General features: G+C 31.5%; 1 protein-coding gene across 4 annotated transcripts in view; it reads right to left on the minus strand.

Annotated features, from left to right (window-relative positions):
- Positions 1-2290: 2290 nt before the first annotated feature.
- Positions 2291-23921, minus strand: part of LOC107436532 (uncharacterized) — a 190815-nt gene continuing 169184 nt past the window's right edge. For all 4 annotated transcript variants that reach the window (XM_043043129.3, XM_043043128.3, XM_043043127.3 and 1 more), the window contains 2 exons: positions 17628-19119; positions 2291-3929 (listed from right to left, as the gene is read on the minus strand). In XM_043043129.3, the coding sequence (XP_042899063.1) occupies positions 18010-19119 (1110 nt within the window). In that variant the 3' untranslated portion in view covers positions 2291-3929; positions 17628-18009. The remainder of the gene's footprint in view (positions 3930-17627; positions 19120-23921) is intronic.

Genomic DNA, 23921 nt, shown 5'->3' on the forward strand with positions numbered 1-23921 from the left:
CAAATGAGAATGTTTTGAATTCGAAAATCAGAAGTTCCTTTCCTTGCCATTTTATTTTAATCTCCCGATGTGGTTCTTCAGGTATTTATATCTTGCCTATGCTACCGGCAAAGTTTGAATTCCGGCATTCTATAGAATGCCTAGCCATTGTATATAATACCTAAAACTAGCCGGCAATGTATGAAACGATTTATATATCACACATTTCCTAGGCATTCTATACAATGCCAAATGAGAAACCGGCAAAGTATAAAATACATCTCCGATTTCAATTCCATTCTGTGATTAAAATGTCATTCAAGCCTGAAATGTTGAAACAAGTAGATTAATTTCTTATTTTTTTATATGAAAATTTTGTTTTCCTTAATAAGAAAGGCATAAATTATGCTTAGTACAACTTTCCTTTTTCTTCATGCATTTTGAATAAAAAAAATTTTATGGCACTCTTATTATTTTTTCAGAATAACATTTTTATTTTAGAGAAATGCACATGATTTACGCCATAACTTCATCAGGACGCTTTCTCTTCATACTTTGCCTAAATAGCATTTGTCATTCTATTGAATGCCTAGGTATTATATACAATGCCTAGAGAAAGTTTGTAATACTTCTCATATTTCATACCTTGCCTAAAAACATCCGGCATTCTATAGAATGCCGGGGTTTCATACTTTGCGGTAACATATACATTAAATCACAAAAGTTCATTTTATTCTCCTTTCTCTCATTAAAACTTGGAATAAATTTTACAAGTTAAATTTTTGAATAGTTTTATATCAATACCTCTCTAGAAGAGAGAAGGCCTCAGCACGGGTTATCATAAACAAGAAATTTGATCCTTTATTAGACCAAACGTAGTGAAGTAATGACATCTTAATAGCCCGACCGTATAAACATCCTTCTTATTTTTCATCCACTGCGCAGTTTATGTTCGTTACGTTGGGCTATTAAATTGATCTGTGCTGAAGCAGTCTGTCTTCAAGAAGGTGTTGGTTATATGTGGTAATAAATAAGCATAATTACATTTGATGTTATATCTTTAAAAAAATAATTACCGTTTTTTAGGATTTAATATATTTTTATATGTAATATAATTAAAAAAATACATGGATATAATTAGAACAACCTACTTGCAGTTATTGAAATTTCAAAACAGTTCATTAAAAAAGCAACATAATTTTTGTTTTGTTTCATATTTCTTTTCGTTTCGCGAATTTTGTAACAAATTGTACAATGCTAGCGATGCTATGTTGCGAGCTTTATTTATTAGCATCTGCAACGCTAAAGTTTATATTAAACATTTCTAACATAGACAAATTTCAAACATATTTTTACACAATTTTCAGTCGAAATTTCTTGATATCAGTCATTATGGCTCTTTTATAAATTTTAAAACTCGATTTTCAAATTTTCTCCAATACTTATTCAATTATAAACTGCTCGGATTTTATTTTATAACCGTCGTTGAACAGCCGACCTAATTTTTGGGTTTACGATTCTAACGTTCAACTCCGTAGCCTTGTCATTTTGAACCCAATCCAGAAGACAAGGGAACTCCTGGATTAAGTATTGGGGAGAAATTTTGCCTTCGTGGAGGACCTCTTGATGGAAATAACCCGAGTGTGCGCTACATGATGAGGAAAACCACGAGAACCTCCCCCGGTCAGCCTGACGGCAAAGGGCCTCTAACCCATGATTCGTCTGCCATTGAAGATATTTCACGTCAGCAATGTGGTCGGGGCAAGCCTGATGCGGATTCGTATCGACCAGCCATCGGTTGGATTCGAACCCGGTTCACCTCATTGGGAAGGCGAAAGCTCTATCCCCTGAGCCATCGTGGCCCCGTATTGAGGAAAACGATTGGATATAAGCAGTCACGTGTTACCGGTTGAAACGGTGTTATCTGTGACTTATTATCTTGTCAGTATTATGTGCGAGTTTTGTCCTCACATTCATTTCGAGTTATCTTGATTATCTTAGAAATGGTTCAATTTTTAATAATAGCTCATATAAAAAGGTAAACACATTGTACTGTACACATTGCTCTAAAACAAAAAGGTATGCACATTGTCATATTTGTGTACTTTTGGACTATTTGTGCTCCGTGTTTTATGCCATAAGCATATTCATTCTTAAATGTGATAATCGTGTCAAACGAAACAGTGACTGCAGTTTTCACTGCAATAAGGAAAAATCCGATAATTAGATCAAAAGTTCTTTATGGCATTTTTTCTTTTTTGACTAACTGTATATTAGTTTATTTAGATATATAATCAAAATAATGCACAAATTTTTTTTACAAAATAAAACTTTTATTTTTCCAAAACCAGATTTATCTTCAATTTATGTACAAAACTATATACATATATATCGATGCAAAATATGAGAATAAAAATTTACAAAATAACTTTTTTTTCAATTCAGTTTCTGTTGTAAGCATGTCAAAAAGAAGAGTTGATATTTAAGAAAAATTAAGAAATCAATATACATATCTTACAAGTTCGACAATTAATAATCAATCATTGTAAAAGGTGAAATAATTATAACTTTTCATTCATAACCTCACACAGTTTACTCTTAAATATGCATAATTATAGTCATCAGTGTCTGTGCATGTTCAAAATGAGAAAAAAATACAAGTGATTTCAAAATCTTTTATGGATATTAATTGAAAACTGTTTTTTAGAAAATATTCCTTGATCATCCAAAATGTTTAGTATTGCTACAAAATTTGTAAAAATAATGTGAAAAATCCTTGTTATAGCGTGAAAAATTTTGATTTAAAATTGATATAAAACTTTAAACCTTGTCAAATATGATTTAAAAACATAATGCACATTAGGAGTCTCAGATTAATTTTTAAACAAGTTGAAACAGGAACTCTTCTGAAAACAAAAGAATCGTTTCTAAAAATTAAGGAATTGAAACTTATTATCATTAAGGCCAAGGCTATTGCATTTATTTATATTTATTTATAATTTTTTTTTGTTGAACTTTTGGATTCTTTTGCTCTTCTAAGGGATTCTTTAAAATATTTAGGGCGTTTCTCGGTTTGTATTTTTATAATGTTAGAACATTTTTTTTTAAATTTTTAAAAAGTGCAAACTCATTCATCCAATTTCCAAACTTTTTACTTGTGTTACACTATAAGGCATTGCCATTAATAGCCATTGAAAAGAACTATTAAAAAGGAGAGAAAAATATAAAACTTTATGTATTTAACTAACGTCAGGGGACTCTTAATGTATTTAAAAATTAAAACTCAAACTATAATGGAAATTACTAGTTAATTTTTCTTAAGACTCATGTTCATGCACTAAATTACAGCTATATATCACAGAGAGTTCACAATTTGTAACATTTACAACTATTTTCCTGTTTTTAATTTTCAAACAAAGCATCAAATAATCCAAAATTCATAACGAATATAAATTTCTGTTTGATGTTTATAAAAACATTTATCAACATATTCATCCTTCAAATGTATCATTTTTGATACACAGATGTGTATCAAAAAATTTTTCATTTGATATACATTTTAATTCATGTAATTTAGAAATCATCATAGCATAGCACAAAACTTTAAAAAAATAATTTTTTTTAAACAGTAAAAATGTACATTTTTCACATTTGTGAAACATCGAAGCACCAAATTTTGAAATATTACAAATAATTATTTACACATTCATGTGACTTGAGGCACAATCATTATGACTTAAGGCACAATCATTAATGAAAAGGCACAATCATTGTAAATTATGAGATTAGAACTCAATGAACGAAAAGTTTAGAACACGAAAATTCATAAACTGCAATTTTACAGTCTTAAGTAGAAATAATCTAAATAAATAAAAATGGAATTTTTGTAATGACTAATTTGTTCAGGGTTTTCATTTGAGCATATGATTCGTTGTCATGTACTTCCTTATCTGAAAAAGAAGAAAAAAAAATATTCAAATTCATTTATAGTTCAGTTCATTTGTTACAAAAAGTTATTATTATTTCAGCATATATATTCTAAAAAGTACTGAGGTAAGAGAAACTAAAAAATTTAATTACAATTAACAATTAAAAATATAAAATATCATTTTTATCTCCAGTATATGGATGTAGCTTATATTTTGTAGCTGAAATACATGTTTATATAGTCTTATGATACTACGTAATACATGTTATTAACCTTACTGTTTGTTTTTTCGCCTAAATAAATTAATAAAACTGAGTTTTTTAAGAAGATATGCGACATTTTAAAAATTTCAATTTTAAAATTGCAATTTAAAAATTTCAATTTTAAAATCGCAGATTTTAATACACCTAAAATTATATGCAATTGCAAGATCAATAACTAAAATAGTAAAGAATATGTCTGATATTTAGGAAGAAATACACATTTTTAAATTCAGATCATGAAATCATTTAAATACTAACTTTTTTCTCAACCTTCTTTATAATTTTTTGATTTTGAAATGATTTAAAATCTAAAATAATAATACATGTTTGGAATTTTCTGGAAGGTCCCATTAATAAACTATGTAAAATAAGAAAATATATTTAAAAAAAATAAATTATTAGTCATGTTCAGAAAATGAATCTATTTCATTTTAAGCGTGGAGGATGTTCTCCGAAATAGCACCCTAACAAATTGTATGAAGTGGAAAAAGTACTTTTTTAAAAAAATGCAAAAGTGTTGTTTACAAATAGCAACTTTTCTAAGGGGAAAAAAATTTGCTTATTCCATGAACTGAATAAAAATGGTCAAGTTTAGCCTATTTATGCCTAAATTATGCTCTGCTTTAACTCTGGTGATTAAATTTCCCCCGATATAATTGCAAATACAAAGGGGACTAAAAATCATGTTTCCAACTTTGGCGAACTGTAAATTAGAAGTAAATGGCGAACTGTAAATTAGATAGCAAGGTACAATATAAGATAGCAAGGAACATGCCAGAAATGTCACACGCACTATAAAATGTATAAAATATAAAAATTTTATACATTTCACTTTTGTTGTGATAATATAAATTATGAAAAATGCAAGCTTGAGCGAAAAAAAACAATAAATGCAAATATTAAAACCGCAACCATTAAAATTTACGATTAAGGAAAAATTTCTTAAAGCAACTTTTTATAGCCAAAACTGCTTTTCGACTGTAGGGGGAAAATTGTAATTTGTTTGATAAAATTTGCAATTTTTAATTACTTAAAATTTAATAACTATTTCGAAGTAGACAAAAAAAAAAAAAAAAACTTTTGTATATTTTTCCGAGCATAAAAATATGCCTGGAAGAAAAAACTAAGTCCAAATGGCGAGAGAAATTTAGATTACCTTCTTTGTATGGTTTGTACCTTTTGTGATTATAATTTTGCTATTTTTATGTTCGAAATTGTTTTAAATTAAGTTTAAAAAAAAAAAAGGTTTTTAATATGTAAATTAAAATAAATTTCTAGAAAAACTTAATAATGTTTTAATTTATATTTTAAGGGTTAATAGCTATTATTATTTATTTTACTTCTTTTTAAATAATAACATAAAAACTATAAAAGAGAAAGAAGGTTAATACATGATTTTTTTTTTTACTCATTTGCTATAATAAATTTTTTGTTTTAAATGTTTTTATCCCCATAAAATAATTTTGAAACTATCAAAAAAAATAGTAATAATAACTTTTGCGTAGTAAGTAGATATAAAAAAAAAATAAAATGTAGAAAGAAATTTGTAACACACACACATACATATATATATATATATTTGTGGGTGTGTAGTAGTAGAAATAAATTAATAAGCTGTGCTTTCCTACAGGTATCATCCATAAATCCCAACAATATAAAAACGGATTTTCCAAAAGATTAGATTACTAAACTAAATTCTTTCCCGAAAATGGTAATTTTCAACATCATGTACTGCCACACTATTTTATCCAACAAAATAGCATTTTCAATTCAGGAGATGAAAATTTAATTTCCGTAATTAATTCTAGTGTACGTATCATGTCTAGAGCACAAACGCGACTGTAACTATCAAAACAAGATGTTGATGGGAAAAAAAATTAGAAGATGTGACGATACTACTATATATTTTCGGTGAAATGTAGATGTTATTTTTAAATTATGTGTGTCAGTAGCAGAGTTCATTATCTCACTCTCAATACTCGTAGAAAAATTAACATATTTATGCAGAATTTTAGATCGAATGAGAATAAGAATAATGAATTTTAAGCGAATTTATTATTCACTGAGTAGTCCAGTTTTTCCCAAACGTCATCAACTCCCGCCAATCATTATCTTCATATATAATTGTTTCACGTGGCACCGAATTCGCAGTTATTTCTTTATCTTGGTTGGCAACATATTGAATCAATTATAATTTTAATACGGGGACCGTACAAATATTATGCGAACGTGTTTTTGGAATACCCATTTTCCTTGTCAGCAAAAATAAGTAAATTAAAAACTCCTCCCTTGCTTATGTAAGGGATTGCACACCCTTGCTATTAAGTTTACTTTTGTTTTTAATGTAGCAATCAAATTTTAAGAATAAACTCTTAAGCAAAACTCAAATATTCTTCCCCAATACATGTTTACGTAAGATTTGAACGGCTTCCTAACTTTTCCAATATACGAGGGCAGTTTTTCAAGTAAGGGCAGTTCGAAAAAAAAATTCGAATGGAAGAAAATTTTCACTAACAAATTTATTTTTTAATTTTACATATGTTTACTCCCTTTTTTCTTTTTTTTTTCAAAATAATTGTCAGAGCAGCGACGATCAGGGGACAGAGCGGTCTACTTCCAATCAGGTGAATCCTGGCGATCGCTTGTCGATACGAATTCGCATCCGGCTTGCACCGACCACAGTGCTGACGTGAAATATCCTCAGTGGTAGACGGATCATGGGTTAGAGTCCCATTACCGTCAGGCTAGCCGTGGGAGGTTCTCAGGGTCTTCCTCTCCATGAAACGCAAATGCTGGTAAGTTCCATGTGCAAGTCCTCCACGAAGGCAAATTTCTCCCAATACTTGATACAGGAGTTCCGTTGTCTTCCGCATTGGGTTCAAAATGACAAGGCCACGGAGTTGAATATTAGAAGTCTTAAACCAAAAATTGGGTTGGCCGTTTAACGACAACTATATAATGTAAAAAATAAATGGTGGCCTAGATTGCTGAAACACTTATCATACCTTACAACTAGATTTGGAATACCCTTTACATAGTAATTTGCTGCCTGCTCCAATAACCAAGAGACCAAGATAGTTTTCACGTCTTCGTTATTGTTGTAATGATTGCCTCCAAAATAATGTTTGAAACATCGGAAAAGATGAAAATCACTTAGAGCAAGGTCTGAGCTGTATTGCGGGGTGGTCCAAAACTTCCCAGCCAAAAAAGTTCAATAATGCTCGGGACTGAGCTGTGGAGAGAATCATTGTCATGGATAGCGAGATTTTCCTGTCAGCATGCCATTAGGAAGCTTTGCAAACTTCACAAATCTGCCGGTGAATGTATGCAGAAGACATGTTTTTTGCCGACTAAAAACACATCACTGACCGTACTTCATACGCGACGGGCAATCTGTTTAACTTGAACATTTTAAAGACACAGAACTGACCTTACAGTTTATCTACACAGCTGTAACTACACAGTTGTTCCCAAGGAATGCCAGGACACGACGCAAGCGTCACCTATTAGCGTAAACAACAAAATGGCCCTTACTTAACCCTAAAAAAAAAAACTAAAAAAAACAGCCGTCGTACATGGGCATTTTATTAATCATACTACTACAGTTTTTTTCATAAATTACAGCAGTTTTTAATTACTACAGTTTCTTTTTATGTTTGATAGTTTAAATATCTTACTTTTAGATTTGCACCATCCTGGACCAAACGAAAATTTGGTTTTTCAAATTTAAACTAGGCGCAAAATTCTAGCAGCTGCAAATAATTAATGAGTAAATTAAAGTTATGCACAAATGAACACTTTTTATGCAAAATTTAAATTTTTTTTCATCATTTTTAAAACTATAAATTTAAAATAATTACAATTGAATTAATTTATTTTTAAAACTGAAACGAAGTGATTAGTAATTCTTTTCGTGTTTCTATAAATAACTACAGTGGCATTAAAGAGCAAATTTCCATGAAATATAAGTACGAGTTTTTAATACGACTTACGGATAATATAATTTCTGTGCTCCTTTTTTTTTATAATTTATTTCTTTTTCTTCAGAATTTTATTTCATAACCGTCTTTAAACAGCCGATTCAATTATTTATTTATTTTTTGGGGGGTTTAAGACTACTAATATTCAAATCCGTAGTCTTGTAATTTTGGATCCAATCAAGAAGACAAGGGAACTTCTGGACCAAGTAATAGGAGGAATCTGCCTTCTTAAAGGACATTTTGATGAAACTAACCCGCATTTACTTTACATGGAGAGGAAAACCACGAAAACCTACTACCGTTAGCCTGACGGCAAGGGGATTCAATAATTTCCGGTTTGAAAGAAAAACTAGTTAAAACTAGTTATGTTGAAGCTCAAGTCTAAAATATTAATCATACATAATAAAATCACAATCATAATAATCAGCCACATAATTTTTGTTTATCTAAAATCAGTTATTAAATTTAACCTCTGGTGAAATGTATTAAATTTGACTAGGCTTACAAATTTTTCACGTGATCCTCTTTCAAATGAGTTCCATTTTTTCTTTTTAAGTCATATGAGTTTAAAATAATACATTAGTAACATAGAGAAACATATTCGTGACCCAAACAAATTCTTCCCATAATCGATCTCAAATAAAAATCAAAGATAAACGCTATTAAAATATCGCCAAATATTAATACACACTCGCCATCTAATTTTTAAAGGATCCACTTTGAGACGCGTTATATTTGCGCGCACCATATCTCTCTATCTTGGCACCATAGTCGTGACTATTTACACCCTATCATTAGTGCCAATTTATCGGTAGCTCTATTTACTTACGCCAAAAACACTCTTTAAGCTTATTCTTTTCGGGCCAATCATCAAAGATGGACACAATTCTCATTAGATTTTTATTCGAGGGGTGGGCATGATGAGAAGTCGTTTTATGATATTATTTAGCTTAGAGTAAGAAGAAAAAAAAATCTTTTAAAGTAACTATTGAAACCCACGTAATCGTTCTTAGATTAGTTCTGAAAGTTTCAGAGTTAATGGACGGTTTCACCAAATGAGTTTAGCACCTGTTGCCATTTTGTGGTATTTTAAACATTTAATGTTTCTAAGACCACCAAGTGCATCACGATTTGGAAATGATTTTTATTTTATTTTATTACTTTCCCTTAAAAAGATGCCGGGAAATAACAGTTTTTTTTAAAAAAGTTTTATTTCATTAAACGTAAAATATATAAAAATATTTATAATGAATAGCATCAACTTTTAGCCTCTTCTACATTTTGAACTTTTGTCGACATGTGATTTTAGACTCCATCGACTTTGATTCAAACGTTGACTTTTAAATAGTGATTTTATTTTCATCTTAAATTTCCTTAGTATTATCATCAATTTTAATTCTTGACATTTACATCGGCGTTTTTAGCTTTCATTGAATTTAAATCATGATTTTCACTACCTTAATTTTTAGCTAATTCACCTTTAACTGACCCCCACCACTGACGTTTGGCAAAATTTTACTTTATGTTTAGTTTTTAGTTTAAATATTTAATTTAATTTTTAATTTCCGTAAAACCCCCTGGGGTGGGTTGAGGTTTTACCTATCTTATAATGAATAGCATGTTTTGTTTGCAATCTTGTTACAGTATTCTTTAAAATCTATGCGATAAATATTGTGCTAAATTCGCACTTTTTTTTTGTCGATGCAAATAAAAGTAATGACCATTTCACGGAGTTTTATTTTTTTTCCGGATGTATTAATCTGTTAAAACAGGATGGATTTTAATTTTTTTTGGAAAACTAACTGGATAAAGTTTTGCTAAGTTTCAATAATATCACTTCAAATAATGATTCAACTTTGCATACATTTTTAGTGAATAAATGTAATGGAAGACTTCTTTATGGCGGGATAGAACGTTCGCCTTCCAATAAGATGAACCGGGTTCGAATCCCGGAGATGGCTGGTCGATATGAATTCCGCATCCGGCTTGCACCGATCACAGTGCTGACATAAAATATCCTCAGTAGTAGACGTGTCATGGGTTAGAGTCCCCTTGCAGCCAGGCTAACCAAGGGAGGCTCTCGTGGTCTTCCTCTCCGTGTAACGCAAACGCGGGTTAGTTCCATCAAAAAGTCCACCACGAAGGCAAATTTCTCCCAGTACTTGATCCTTGTCTTCGGGATTGGGTTCAAAATTATAAGGCTACGAAGTTGGACATTAGTAGTCGTAAACCCAAAAATTGGGTCGGCAGTTCAACGACGCTTATAAAATAAAATTACTTTAACTGCAGATTGTTAATTTAAGTTTCTCTCTTTGTTCTTAAGTATAAAATCATTTATCATTCGAGAGTTCACTTTACTTTTGCATAAATCATTTTGAAAACCAGTAAATGATTTGTATACACAAGTTCAAAATAATTATGCAATTAAGAATGAATTCTGATTTATGACTCCGATTTTATTAAGAGAACGTTTTTGCGTGTCAAGTAAAATGTTACATTGCATCTTTATTGCATAACCACTTGGACAAAATCTAATAAAACGACGGAAGGTCTGAAAAAAAAATATTTTCATTGACGAAAATGAACCATGGCGATCACAAATCTAAACTTAGACACAATGATGAATTGAGAAATATATCTCATCTGTTTTCGTGAATTCTATGTCAGTAAAATTTTGTTTCCCCAAAACTTAAAAAGAAACAAAATTTAAAAAATGTATAACTTTTTAAAATGTTTGGAAGAGATTCAAAGATTAAATATCATTTATTTTTCCACCTGGAAAAATACCAACGAATGTCCGCCCATTTCTTTTGTTGGGATATAGGTCGTCTGGAATTAAAATATTGTAGCGTACCATATGTCTCGATGCTTTTTATCATGACAAAAGGTAGAAATGAATTATTACAATAAAATGTGGCATCCGAAATCGTAAGGAATTTTTTCGTCTATAATTCACTTATTGCGTATGCAAATTATTCATCACGATTTACGTAAAAAAGAATTTTATATGATTGCATGGTTAGGATATTACTTTCATGCCACTAAAAATGTGTAGGATAAGAATTTGTAATAAATTTTTTCGTAAAAAAAATATTCGCATTCGTATGTGGAATGAATATCATTGAGACTAAAACAAAACAAAACACACAGTTGGAGTATTAATTTCACGCATTAAGTAGGTACTTTATTTACGTCACACTGGAGTTGCACAATGGGCTATTGGCGACGGTCTGAGAAAAATCCCTGAGGAAAATTCGAAGACATGCCATCGCCATTTTGTTCTTCTGCAGGAGGGGATGGCTCCCCTGATTTTGTAGTGCGATGACCTGCGAGCGAAGTCGAGAACTTTATGGTAGAATAGTTTAACGAGGACCGATACCGCGCCCCCTCGGTCCCTACGCAGGCTGATCAAAGTGGTCACCTACCCACTTATTGACCACAGCCAGTGATGCTTGACCTCGGTGTTCTGCTGGAAACAGTGTCCTTGCGATCAGTCCACTGCGAGACGATTTCAAACTTAAAGAGGGGGGTATAGATAATTTTTTTTTAATTGATTTTACACCATGCTGCGAGCAGTCTGCGAAGGAGGGTAGCCAAAAAAAAAAAAAAAAAAAAAAAAAAACAAGTTACAGTATTTTTTAACGGCAGTTCATCAAGCAGTAAAATTTATTGATGTATGGAGAAAAAAGTTAGGACATAAAAATCAGATGAAGCAACGATAAACATAAAAATATTGTTAATCTATTGTTAAAATATTGCTCTATAAATGTACTTATATCTACTACTGATAACTTTGCCAAAGCATTTCAAATATAGTGCTTAGGACCCTGGCAAATGAAAAGCACAATAAAAAATAATTCCATGCATACTTTACAAACCAGGACAACTTTGCCTAGGCGCTGTTTTGATATTCTGACGAAGTTGGAAAATACACTAGTTTGAACGTTTATCTGTACCCGTTAACATCATTTTAAATTAATCGATGAAACCATATGATTCAAGAAGAAAAAAAAATCTTGTTTGCGAGGAAATACGTAATGCTGATACTCCTGTTCTGCTATACTTGAAAAAAGTAAAAAGTGGTGGCAAAATCACTTCGTTTTCAATTAAATACCGCAATTCGCCAAGTATAAAAATATAATAATGATTTCCATAGAATATTTAACAGTGAAAAATTGTACATAATTTAACATTCGAAATTCTCATTCGGTGGAAACTAGCTGAAACTAGAATTCTTTCGACAGATTTTATTTTATTACTAGAGTTGAACAGCTGACCCATTTTTGGCTTAAGAGCACTTTAATTTTGCCCGTTAACCAGATCATTAATCGTTTGAATTCGAATCTTAACGTTTGCTCTATCCCCCCACATTTTATTTTATTTAATTATAATATTTATTTATTTATATTATAGCACTTAAAATAAAAGCGAATGATGCCAAATTATTTGCAGATAACTAACATGGTAAAAAAAAACTCAACAGTATGGAATACTTAAATTTTTCAAACTTTTGATGATTAATCACTTTTTACTGATGTGTTAAGATAGTATCAATAATTAATTGAGTTAAATTATATTGTGTGAGTGCGAGAAAGGGAATGAACGATAAAATAAAAAAGTTCTGCCACGCATCCAGACACATTCTAAATTACATTCGGATATCCGTCATTACTCATTCTGTTCGAACATTCGAGCATTCCACTGCTTTAACTTAATCGTAACAAAGCTTTAAAAACGCGCGATTTTTTTTTCTTATTATTATTCATTTTGGTATCACAATTGGCAAATAACAATAGGGACGGGAGCAATAATCAGAAGCAAATCGGGTCAAGGTCCAGACCGCATAAATGAATTTACCTGACCTTCAACCATAGCGGCCCAATTTTGATCCACTTTGTTTTTAATTCACTTCTAATTACGATCAGATCGTGATTTTTCACGGTCATGATGTCAGATTATTAGAAGATAGGAACAACAACAAAAAAATCTCAAATGTGAAAGCGCTTTAAAAGTGAAAGAAATGATCCCTTCACGAATTTTGTAAACATAACATCAATTTGCCGAGATTGTCCTGCATTACACGAATTTTGCACAAAATGCATTCTCACGGCTGTTATTATCTAACATAGTTCGTAAGCTCTCCATAAGCTCTTTTCAAACAGGCTGCCTCTCTCTAATGGTAAAATGACAACAAATTTTACATACCAGAAATGACTCAATCTTAAATTGAGGTTTAACTCTCCCGAATCCTAAAATGGGAGTAAAAACTTCACTTCAAAGATATGTGTTTTCCTAGGTTTTCCAGCTCACAGTATGACAACTTTAGAAGATCCTGTTTTATAAATTGAAAAAAAAAATAAAAAATAATAATAAGTGATGGTTGATTGCTCACACCTCTATATTATCAAAAACGAGTTTCGTGAAAAGTTTATAGCACATTTTTTAATCATTATCTTTGATCAACCACAACCATGGATAGTGCAATATTGGAATCTAGTCATGTTACCGCTTCCGAGGCAGTCGACGCCTCATGTTTTGTATGGTATTCCTACAGGAAAAATTTCCTCAAAATATACGTTCTAGCTTATAGCCAGTATCTTTGGATATAGCCAGGGCTTTGGATATCTACCACAGAAGGGCAACAGAGAGTTCCTGTGGTATTTACAAACCTGCACTCCAGGCAATCCTGAGGGGCAATTCCTAGCTGACCACAGTGATAATTGCTCTTGTAAATAGAATAGTTGCAGCACTTTGCGATGGATACCGGTCACGTAAACATCTTCTTCTATGGCAGGCTAATAACCTAGCCATAGAAGCTCGAAACTCTCCAATAACTTAACCATGCCCCGGGATAGCCTGGTTGGTAGGGCCTATGTCCAAAAGGGCGTGGGTTCGATCCCCGTCGGCCGAGGACTTCCCGTGTAGTAAATGGTGATTGATGCGCGTTAAATCTGTCGAGTCGCAAAGTCCTCCATGTTCCCATAACAAATCATACCTCTGGGGGTACTGATCCAGGAGTTTTCTTGTCTTCCGGATTGGGTTCAAAGTTACAAGGCTACGGAGTTGAACATTAGTAGTCGTAAACCCAAAATTGTGTCGGCTGTTCAACGACGGATATAAAATAACTTAACCCTTACTATCTGATGCAGATGCAGTAGTCATACGAAAATTTAACCTCCCAACCACCTGAGAAGATTTCTCCCAGAACTAAACTGCAACAGGGAAATTCCAACTACCATAGCCAGACCTCTATAAAAGTGAAAGTTAAAGCAGAAAAAAAAAAAATTTAAAGGAGGGTGTTGCTGAGACAACCTTTCTTAAGCATGGAAATCGGTTTCTGATTTACATATTATTGCTGGCAAGCGAGTCCAAATTTGCTAAAAATCTGCTTACGACCTCATATTAAATATAATTAATTTTTGCTTGATGAGTTTACTTTACTACTTAGATAGTATATGGGCAGTTAATTCAGATTCATTTATAACCCCTTCCAAGAACAAATATTTATAAAATGATTAAAATGGAAGTGATTTTTAACTCGAAACAATCAAAGAACATTTCAATAATGGGATAGGCCAACGATTACTTGAAAGATTGTGGGAACAGGAACATAGTTTACTTTTTTCCCATCATTCATAGCGATTAATCAAGAAATAAATGAACAAAAAATACACAGAAGTGCTATCGTTGGTTACTTAGCTGCCAATCAAATATTTTTAATAAACTCCGAACAAAATAGTAACGATACGGTCAATTGTTTGTTCTGACCACACAAGAACAACTCAATTACGATGATTTTTTTTAACTCATCCATTTCAAAAATTGCTTTATGGAAATTAAAAGAAATTTCGAAAACAGGCTATAAAATTCTTATTACTAAATTTTTGCCCGAATAAACACAAGCTATACTTTCTTATAAATGTTGAGTGAAAATTAAGTCAACAACAATAACACATAAAACAAAAAGAATTAAAAGTTTTGTTACTGTCATACGTCAGAGTGTAATATGTGAAGCTTTATTGGTGAAAAGTTTAAAGTATTGCCTCTACCTTTTCATGACTTTTTTTTTAATAATTATCGCTTTTTTTTAAAATTGTCAATAACCCATTTTTTTTTCAGAAAAATAAAATCCTGTATGTTATAGATTTTTTATCAATTAATTATTAATTTTTGTGAGTTTTTTCTTACACCTTTCGTACATTTTTGAAACATTTTTCAAGGCAATTTCAAAAATTCTTACAAAATATTGAATTATTTCCTAATAAGTATAATATAAATATTACGCCAATAAAACTAACTATAGCATGCTATATAATCATAACCTCGCCATTATTTAACATTACATTTTTAACAAGTAAATCTTAGTAATAAGTACTAATGAGAAAAAATTAAAATCCGAGAAAATATTAAATAACATTCAGAAAACTAAATTAATAAAACAATGTATTAATTAAATTCTGAAAGAAAATGCTTTTATTAAATTTGGAAATTAATTAAAAACATAAAACGGAAGCATTAGAAATAAAGGTAAGGTTTATATATATTTTTTTGTTTGAACTTCAAGAAGCCGCTATACCAAGGGACAAAAGCTTCATGGTGAATTCCGTTTCCTCCCATTAGTAATTTAAAATTTAGCAAGGTTTTTAGAAGCTCTGTCTCCAAAGAAAATAAAAAAGTCACAGTTTATGCGCCTTACACTTGAAGTATTATACTTCATGAAGTGAAGAATTTTTAACTAATATTACATCTTTCTGTGAAGAATTTTATCAGAGCTTCAGAACGGACAATTAATTTAAATATTTTAAACGTTACTAAACTTTAAAAAAAAAAAAAAAAAATCGCCAACTTGGCGACATTTTATTCACCTGGAGGAAAATTATCAAAATCACTGTTTCATTCTCAGTTTTTACAAATTTTTATGAGCCGAGATAATGCAACCTTGGAGTAAGCTGCAAGTACTAAAAAATTAGACCTCAAACGCTTTTTATTTTCATAAAACTGTGGCTTTTCTCCATATTGCGCCATTTACAGAATAAGCATAGGCAGCGCAGACTTTGGATAAACATGACTTAACATTCATGAGTAACGGTTGCAAACTCTCAGCAGTTATGAAAATAGCACGTTATTCGTAATAAAGTATTATTTCATATGACAATGGAGCTTTAGAAAAACAGACCTTAGGTTTGAAAAAAAAAAACTTAAAGTATGGTAAACCTAAAGTAAACCGTGAATTTTCAAGAGCTGAAAGTTGTTTTTCAAAATATCAAAATGCGAACAAATTATAACAGGATTACTTTCCTATCGCTTAATCCTGCATTAAATTGTTTGCCTTTTGATATTTTGATTTTTTATCAGCATTTGCAATTCATCGTTAACTCTTCGCTTACCTAAACAAACTTTTTTCTGTATTTTAAATTTTAAATTACTTATGTAGGTGAAACAGAATTTGCCATGAAATGTTATTCCTGCAGTTTTAGTATCTTTTGAAAGCCCACGTTTACCAAAAGAAATTAACTTCCTCATCCCCATAGAAGGGGCCTATTTTTTTCCTAAACTTTATAAGTTTTTATTCTTTTCTATACATAATACTCTTATATAGATCATTCTTTATGGAATTAAAATAATACAGTGAAACCCCTCGGGAGCGACCACTCTTCGTTCCGCAGTAAAATGGTCGCTAACGGAGGTTGGTCTTTCTTAGAGTTTTCCTCCATTCATTTCAAAACTGTTATTTAATGGTACATGATTTTCCGCCAACGATCATTAATTTTAGACAGTGTCATTTTCTTGGCGAAGAACACGGTGAAAACACGGATCTATGGATAAAATTTAGTTTCCATAGAAATGATGCCAACTGATATAAACATGGAACATAGAAATGATGCCAACTTGTAAAAACAAATTTACCAATTATGAATGATAACGCTATTTTAAATAAACAATTATGTCTTTTTCTTCAAGTTTACATTTAAAATTAGTTAATTTTAAAAGTGGACAAGATGTTTGTTTAAGATGCTTGTTTCATCTAAAATAAATCTTTTTGTTCTAATTTAACTTTCTACTCTAAAAGTAAATCATTGATAGCATCGTCTTAGTGTACTCTGACTGCAACATGAGGTTGTATCGTCAAGAAGAGCTCTCTCTAAATAGCAGTCTCACGCAAATATTTTGAATACATTTTAATCTACTTATTTGTTTTACATTTTTTGTTTTGTTAATTTTCCGTGTTTCCTTATTTGATTTTTTCCGCATTTGGTGCAACTGGACGTTGGGAGAGGTTTTAACGATCTCTCATAAAGGGTTTCTTCAACACTAAATCTATGGAAAAAAAATTCCGTGCCTGCCAAAAGTGGTCGCAAATAGAGGTGGTTGCTACATAGAATTGGTCGCTACTTAGAGGTTTCACTGTATGTTCAATATCTAAAAAGCACAAGTTTGTCTTATATTTTAAGGTTAAAATATTTAAAAAAAATTTACCTTTGATCTAACGACTTCCAATTTTCTTCTAAGGCTAAATACCTGGTGACTAAACCAGAATCAGTAGAAGCTTGAAGGCTCATATTTTGATTTCTTGCTCATAATTCTAAAAATGGCGGATGAATTATGTTTTGATTCAGAGTACGAAAAAAATATAAGCTCAATCGAAGGACCGATTCCAAAAACAAAGCTTAGAACTGTTGAGGACATTTTGTACAAGTTTTCAAAATGGATAAAAAAAAAACTTCACTAACAAGTTCATCCAGTTCCACTTTGTAGCAAAAAAAAGCTCGTTATTGTATAATAAAATCAATTAAAATTGTATTTATCACATAAAATGAGGTAAGTTCTATCTCGATTGTTTATGCAATAAGTCGATATGTTACACCGTCGCATGCCTTTTCATGTGCAACGAAAGGTGATCCGATCTCGAGAATGCCCTCTCACAAAGTCTGCACTGAAAAGGTCTATCTCCGGTATGTTTCCGGTAATGCCGAGTTAACTCGTCCGATCGTGCGAATTTCCATCCACATCCCTTCCAGTTACACTGATATGGCTTCTCGCCGGTGTGAGTCCTCAAATGAGCTTTCAGGTGAGAGCTTTTGGTGTACGTTTTCGAACAACCAGGATGAGAACACGTGTGGACTGTGATTTTCTTCCTTCCGGTGCTTCTACGTCCCCTCCTGTGCTTCGTTGCTGGTGGAATGGCACCCAGACCAGGAGGAAGCAATTGCGAAGGTGGATGGTTGGTTTGCGGCCTGTTAAGACCGTAGGCATTCCCTGCTGCCAGTAAATCGGCGAGGTGCGGTGAGGAAGGTGGTGTCATCATTCGAAAATGGGATTGCGTGGTCATGACGTTGTTGGCCATACCATAGCCATAACCAGACATCATAGAAGGACGACTGTTCGTCGAACTAGTAGCAGAATAGCCATCGAGGCTAGTGGTTTTTTGGGGATTTGTGGATGTCTCTGGGGACGCTGGTGGTGACATATGAGATTGTATGGACGCTAACGTTGCGTTGTATGAATTGGGATGGCCGTTGTACACAGAGTTCATCATTGGATCGTGTTTATTATTGGTTGGAAATCCACCATTCATTGGGAAATTGGAGTTGTAACTCATATTTGAACAGTCGTTAGCGTTCAACTTCCCCATCATGTCCCAAGCGTTCGATTTTGTGTTTTCACGCTTGTAGGAATTTCTGTAAGGTCCATAAGTATAGCCGTTATTGGTGGGATATTTTGCCCCAACTACCGTGGGGTTTAAGTAGTGTTGCTGTTGCTGCTGCTGATGTGCTACTTGTTGCAAATGGTACGAATGAGGATGTGAGTACGAATAAAAGTTATTGGGTGAGCTAGTAGCATTATCTTGTGACTGATTGAGCTTGGGACTTTGTTGTGTACAAGGTTCTGCAGTATAAGAGTACATTTGAGTTCTTGACTCAGAAGAAGCGGATTCACCCAGTAGCACACTTTCTATATCTTGCCACATCTGAAAAAAAAATTATTTAGAATCTGGAGATAAATTTCACAAACTATCAAACAAAGGGTAAAACTTTATGCTATGAAGACTGAAACAAAATAGTAACGCGAATAATATAATACATAGATTGTTGTTGGTTTGCATATTCGTACAGCTGCATAATGCACATAATACAACCCTAAGGATGATCCGAAGACATGCCATCACAATTTTGATCCAGACTAGAGAGAATGGCTCTCCTACTTCGGTAGCCCGACGACCCGCGAACAAAGTCAAGCACTTCACGGTAGAACAGTTAAACTAGGACTAATACCGCGCACCCTCGGTCTTTAAGCAGGCTGCTCAAAGTGATCACCCACCCGCACGCTGACCGCAGCCTGTGGTACTTGACTTCGGTGTTCAGTTGGGAACGTGTCTTGACGATCAGTCCACTGCAGACACAGCTGACATACTATAGTTTGAGTTCTAAATATCCAGAATCTTCCTCGGTGTGTAAACGTCATTTACATTTGCAAAAATACGTACTTTTGACGTGGTACATACTTTTGAATTATGTATTGTGTATTGCACATTTACATATTGCAGAAACATGTATATTTGACATTTAGACACTGTGGAAGATTCTTGTTAATAGAAGTTAAATTACAGAATGTCAGTTTATATGCTTTCAATTGAGAGTTATTCATGTTGCTTCACCATTAATGAAATGACCAGGGAAAAAAAGGCTTATAATTAAAGAGTTTCGTTGAAGAAGGTAGCATGTCCGGTTGAAGAAATCGGCCATCGGACCCTGCAGATTATTTTTAGCATCTGCAGTTTATTTTTGATATAATTATGTCGCAAATTATTTTTTATTATTTATAATATTTCTGCAGACTAGTTTTTATTTTTATTTTTAAAAAGCAAACAAAAGAGTGATAATTGTTAAGACTTCGTTTTTAAAACATCTCTAGACTTGTTTCTAATAAAAATTAAAAAACTGAATTAAAAAAAAAACATAAATTTTTTGTTACTTAATTGGCCTACCGACCAGGGATTTATTCTATTTTTTAAGTTTCGCTGTATAAAATTCAAATTAAATTTAAGCCACTTAAATTCTTTTATGTATATTTTTAAAGGACCTTATATTTACAAATTTTACTATATGTATGTTAGATTAAGCAGAATTCATACAATAACTATCTAGCTTCGTTGAAATCGAGACAAGTTTTGATAATTGAAGATAGTGCTGCAGACTCAGTCCTAAATTCTGCGACCGGGGTAACAGGTGATAGTTTGTAAATATCCCAAAATTATTTTAAACATAGCCATCTTTAATTCGAGTGTAAATACAAAATCTGTTGTTTCAAAATTAAATCCTCCAGTTAAAATTCTATTGTTATCTAAAATAAAATATAACAATAAAATTGTTCGAATAAACAACAACAGAACTAATGACAAGGACCTGCCTATTCATTTAACTTTTAAAGCAAAAATGAAATGAAATAATTAATAGTATTTTTTTCATTACATTTTAATAGCCTTCCAAACCCCAGATGTTGCTTTAATAAAATAAATTCCTCGTCTTAAAGGATCACGTGGAGATTAAAAGATTCTATAGTGTTTTGAAGATAGTTCCTTGTTTCAACTGAAGATAAATGACAGAAATCTGAAGGTTAGCCTTCCGAAGGATTGTTTCTGAAGTGGAAGGTTGCGCATATAAACGAGAGATGTCATTGATGAACTGTTTCAATAAATTATTTAGAATGGAGAAAAAAAATTATTGCTACACAAGTAAAAATTTTTGATGGTTTTCCATCGATGGACCAAGATAATCTTGATAGTAATCTTCAATAATTCAATCATGAACCATTATATTTTCGATCGTAACCAACATAACACCATAGAACCATCATCCCAACCTATGAATTCGAACTGATTTATGATGGTAAAGCATAATAACTTGTTTTGATGGTTTATTAATGTTAAACCATCAGAAATTTCCATCATAGTTTCTTAGAAATCAAATGTTGGAACGGTGACGAACAACCATCATCCCAATGTATGAATTCGGACTGATTTATGATGGTAAAGCATAATAACTTGTTTTGATGGTTTATTAATGTTAAACCATCAGAAATTTCCATCATAGTTTCTTAGAAATCAAATGTTGGAACGGTGATGAACAACCATCATCCCAATGTATGAATTCGGACTGATTTATGATGGTAAAGCATAATAACTTGTTTTGATGGTTTATTAATGTTAAACCATCAGAAATTTCCATCATAGTTTCTTAGAAATCAAATGTTGGAACGGTGATGAACAACCATCATCCCAATGTATGAATTCGGATTGATTTATGATGGTAAAGCATAATAACTTGTTTTGATGGTTTATTAATGTTAAACCATCAGAAATTTCCATCATAGTTTCTTAGAAATCAAATGCTGGAACGGTGATGAACAACCATCATCCCAATGTATGAATTCGGATTGATTTATGATGGTAAAGCATAATAACTTGTTTTGATGGTTTATTAATGTTAAACCATTAGAAATTTCCATCATAGTATCTTAGAAATCAAATGTTGGAACGGTGATGAACAACCATCATCCCAATGTATGAATCGGACTGATTTATGATGGTAAAGCATAATAACTTGTTTTGATGGTTTATTAATGTTAAACCATTAGAAATTTCCATCATAGTATCTTAGAAATCAAATGTTGGAACGGTGATGAACAACCAACATCCCAATGTATGAATTCGGACTGATTTATGATGGGCCAACTTTAAAAAAAATTGTTTTAATTTTATATTCCTGAGAATCAAGAAGAATCCCCTTTAAACCATCATGGAATCGTGGGATTTCGCTACAAGGGCTTTAATTGAAAATAAAATATTCAATTTCAAAAGCAAGGAAAAATATTTATCTGATAACCAGTCTCAACGTTTCTAACAACACTTTTTCGTTTTCAATATAGCGAAATCCATAAGATGGCGCATTTTATAAATTTTCAGCTTACCCATTTACAAAATAATTAAACAAATAAATACATAAATAAAAAATAATTTGCATGTTCAGAATTAAATTAAATGCCGTTTTAAATCAGTGAATTCAACAGTTTGACATAAAACCTAATTTTAACAATATAAAAAGCAGAAAAAAAGCAGATAAAAAGCAGAAAAAATCCATTTGTTGACTCAATTTTGAGCCGTACTAAAAAGAAAAATTAGAGACGAAATAGTACTAATTCGACTAAGAGAAACGTAAAAAATTTAAACAATTATAGACGCCAATGATGCTTAATTTTGACAAATAGTACTAATTTTCTTATAACAGCAGACCCAATTTTTCTTATAACAGCAGACCCAACCTCGAAAACTACCCACGGTTAGTCTGATGGGAAGGGGATTCCAACCCATGATCCGTCAACCACTGAGGATATATAATTCATATTAAATATTTTAAAAATAATTATTATTCTTTCCTTAATTACTAAGTTCTCAATAGCGGACGAACTTCATTTATCAAGTAAAGGTTCAGCCAAATAAAAAAATAAATTAAAAAAAAATTACGATAATTTTTTAAGAATCATTTAGCCGGAAAAAAAATCGAGAACCTTTATATCTTATGATCGAAGACAAACTCATCTGACAGGCGATCAAATGTTTCAAGAGTAAAATTTTTTGATTTCCCCTTAAAGGTGTATCATAAATTATTCTAACCTACTAAGCAAATAATTAAGAGATAGCAGTGCATAAATAAAAAGGGGTTTTTTAATGCTCGAAGGGATGATGAATAAACATTAATCGGGATTGATTGCCTAATGGAACAGGCGTAAGATTCTTTAGTAATTGTTCTACTCGTTGATGATTTCAAAAATGGTTTCATGTTTTTCATGCATTAATAACTTTCCAGTAATACAGGTTAAAACTTCTTTCCATTTAGAAGATAATCTTTATATTTGCATAATTAAACAGTTTTTTACTTAAAATTAACTATACCACGTATATAGATCTGTATTACGATTGTTATAGACGCAGTTAGGATTAACAGTCTAACGCTATCATTCTGAATAGCAACTCAATAATATAAATCTTCTTGATTTGATATAATTTATCTTGATTTACATTTGATTTTATTACTGTGATTTATATCTTGATTTATATTGTGTCTTCACTGCAATGCTCCTTGTTAGTATATAAATTTTACATATCTACTCTTAATAAAGTTTTTTATCACATAGTTTGAATAAAAATGCTCTTAACTACATAACTTGATCGGTAATAATCTTCTTTTTCTTGATTTCATAATTTAAACAATGCCCTTGTTTGTAAATATATAATTTTAATTATAGTGATGCTTTTGATTTTATAATTTTAGTGACAATTCTCAATGCGTAGTTTTAAAAATATTTTCGATAATTTTTTAATGATAATTAAGCTCTTTACACTATTATTATTTGCGAATTACATGATAGAATTATGCTGATTCAACTAACTGCTATGCATATGGACAGGTTTTTATGGTCGGAACATTTTGGTTAACATAATATTAGCTTGCTTATATGAGTGGTATTTTAATGTGGGTTAAAATAAAACAGAAATGGTTAATTTCCACCATACAATTAAAACAAAAATGCAATATTTTAAGAATTGACAAATTGCGAAACACTTTAAAAAAATTTGAAGGAAAAAAAAAGATTTAAAAGATCTTGAAATGCAAAAAATATTAGAGGTGAAAAAACAGTGTTGAGTAGCCAATATCAAATTCTATTACTTCAGCATTATTATTTATACCCTTCGATTTAACATTTTATCAATTT

Source organism: Parasteatoda tepidariorum, chromosome 6 (genome assembly GCF_982258835.1).
Source record: "Parasteatoda tepidariorum strain Cologne lab strain chromosome 6, Ptep-v5.0, whole genome shotgun sequence".
NCBI lineage: Eukaryota > Metazoa > Arthropoda > Arachnida > Araneae > Theridiidae > Parasteatoda > Parasteatoda tepidariorum.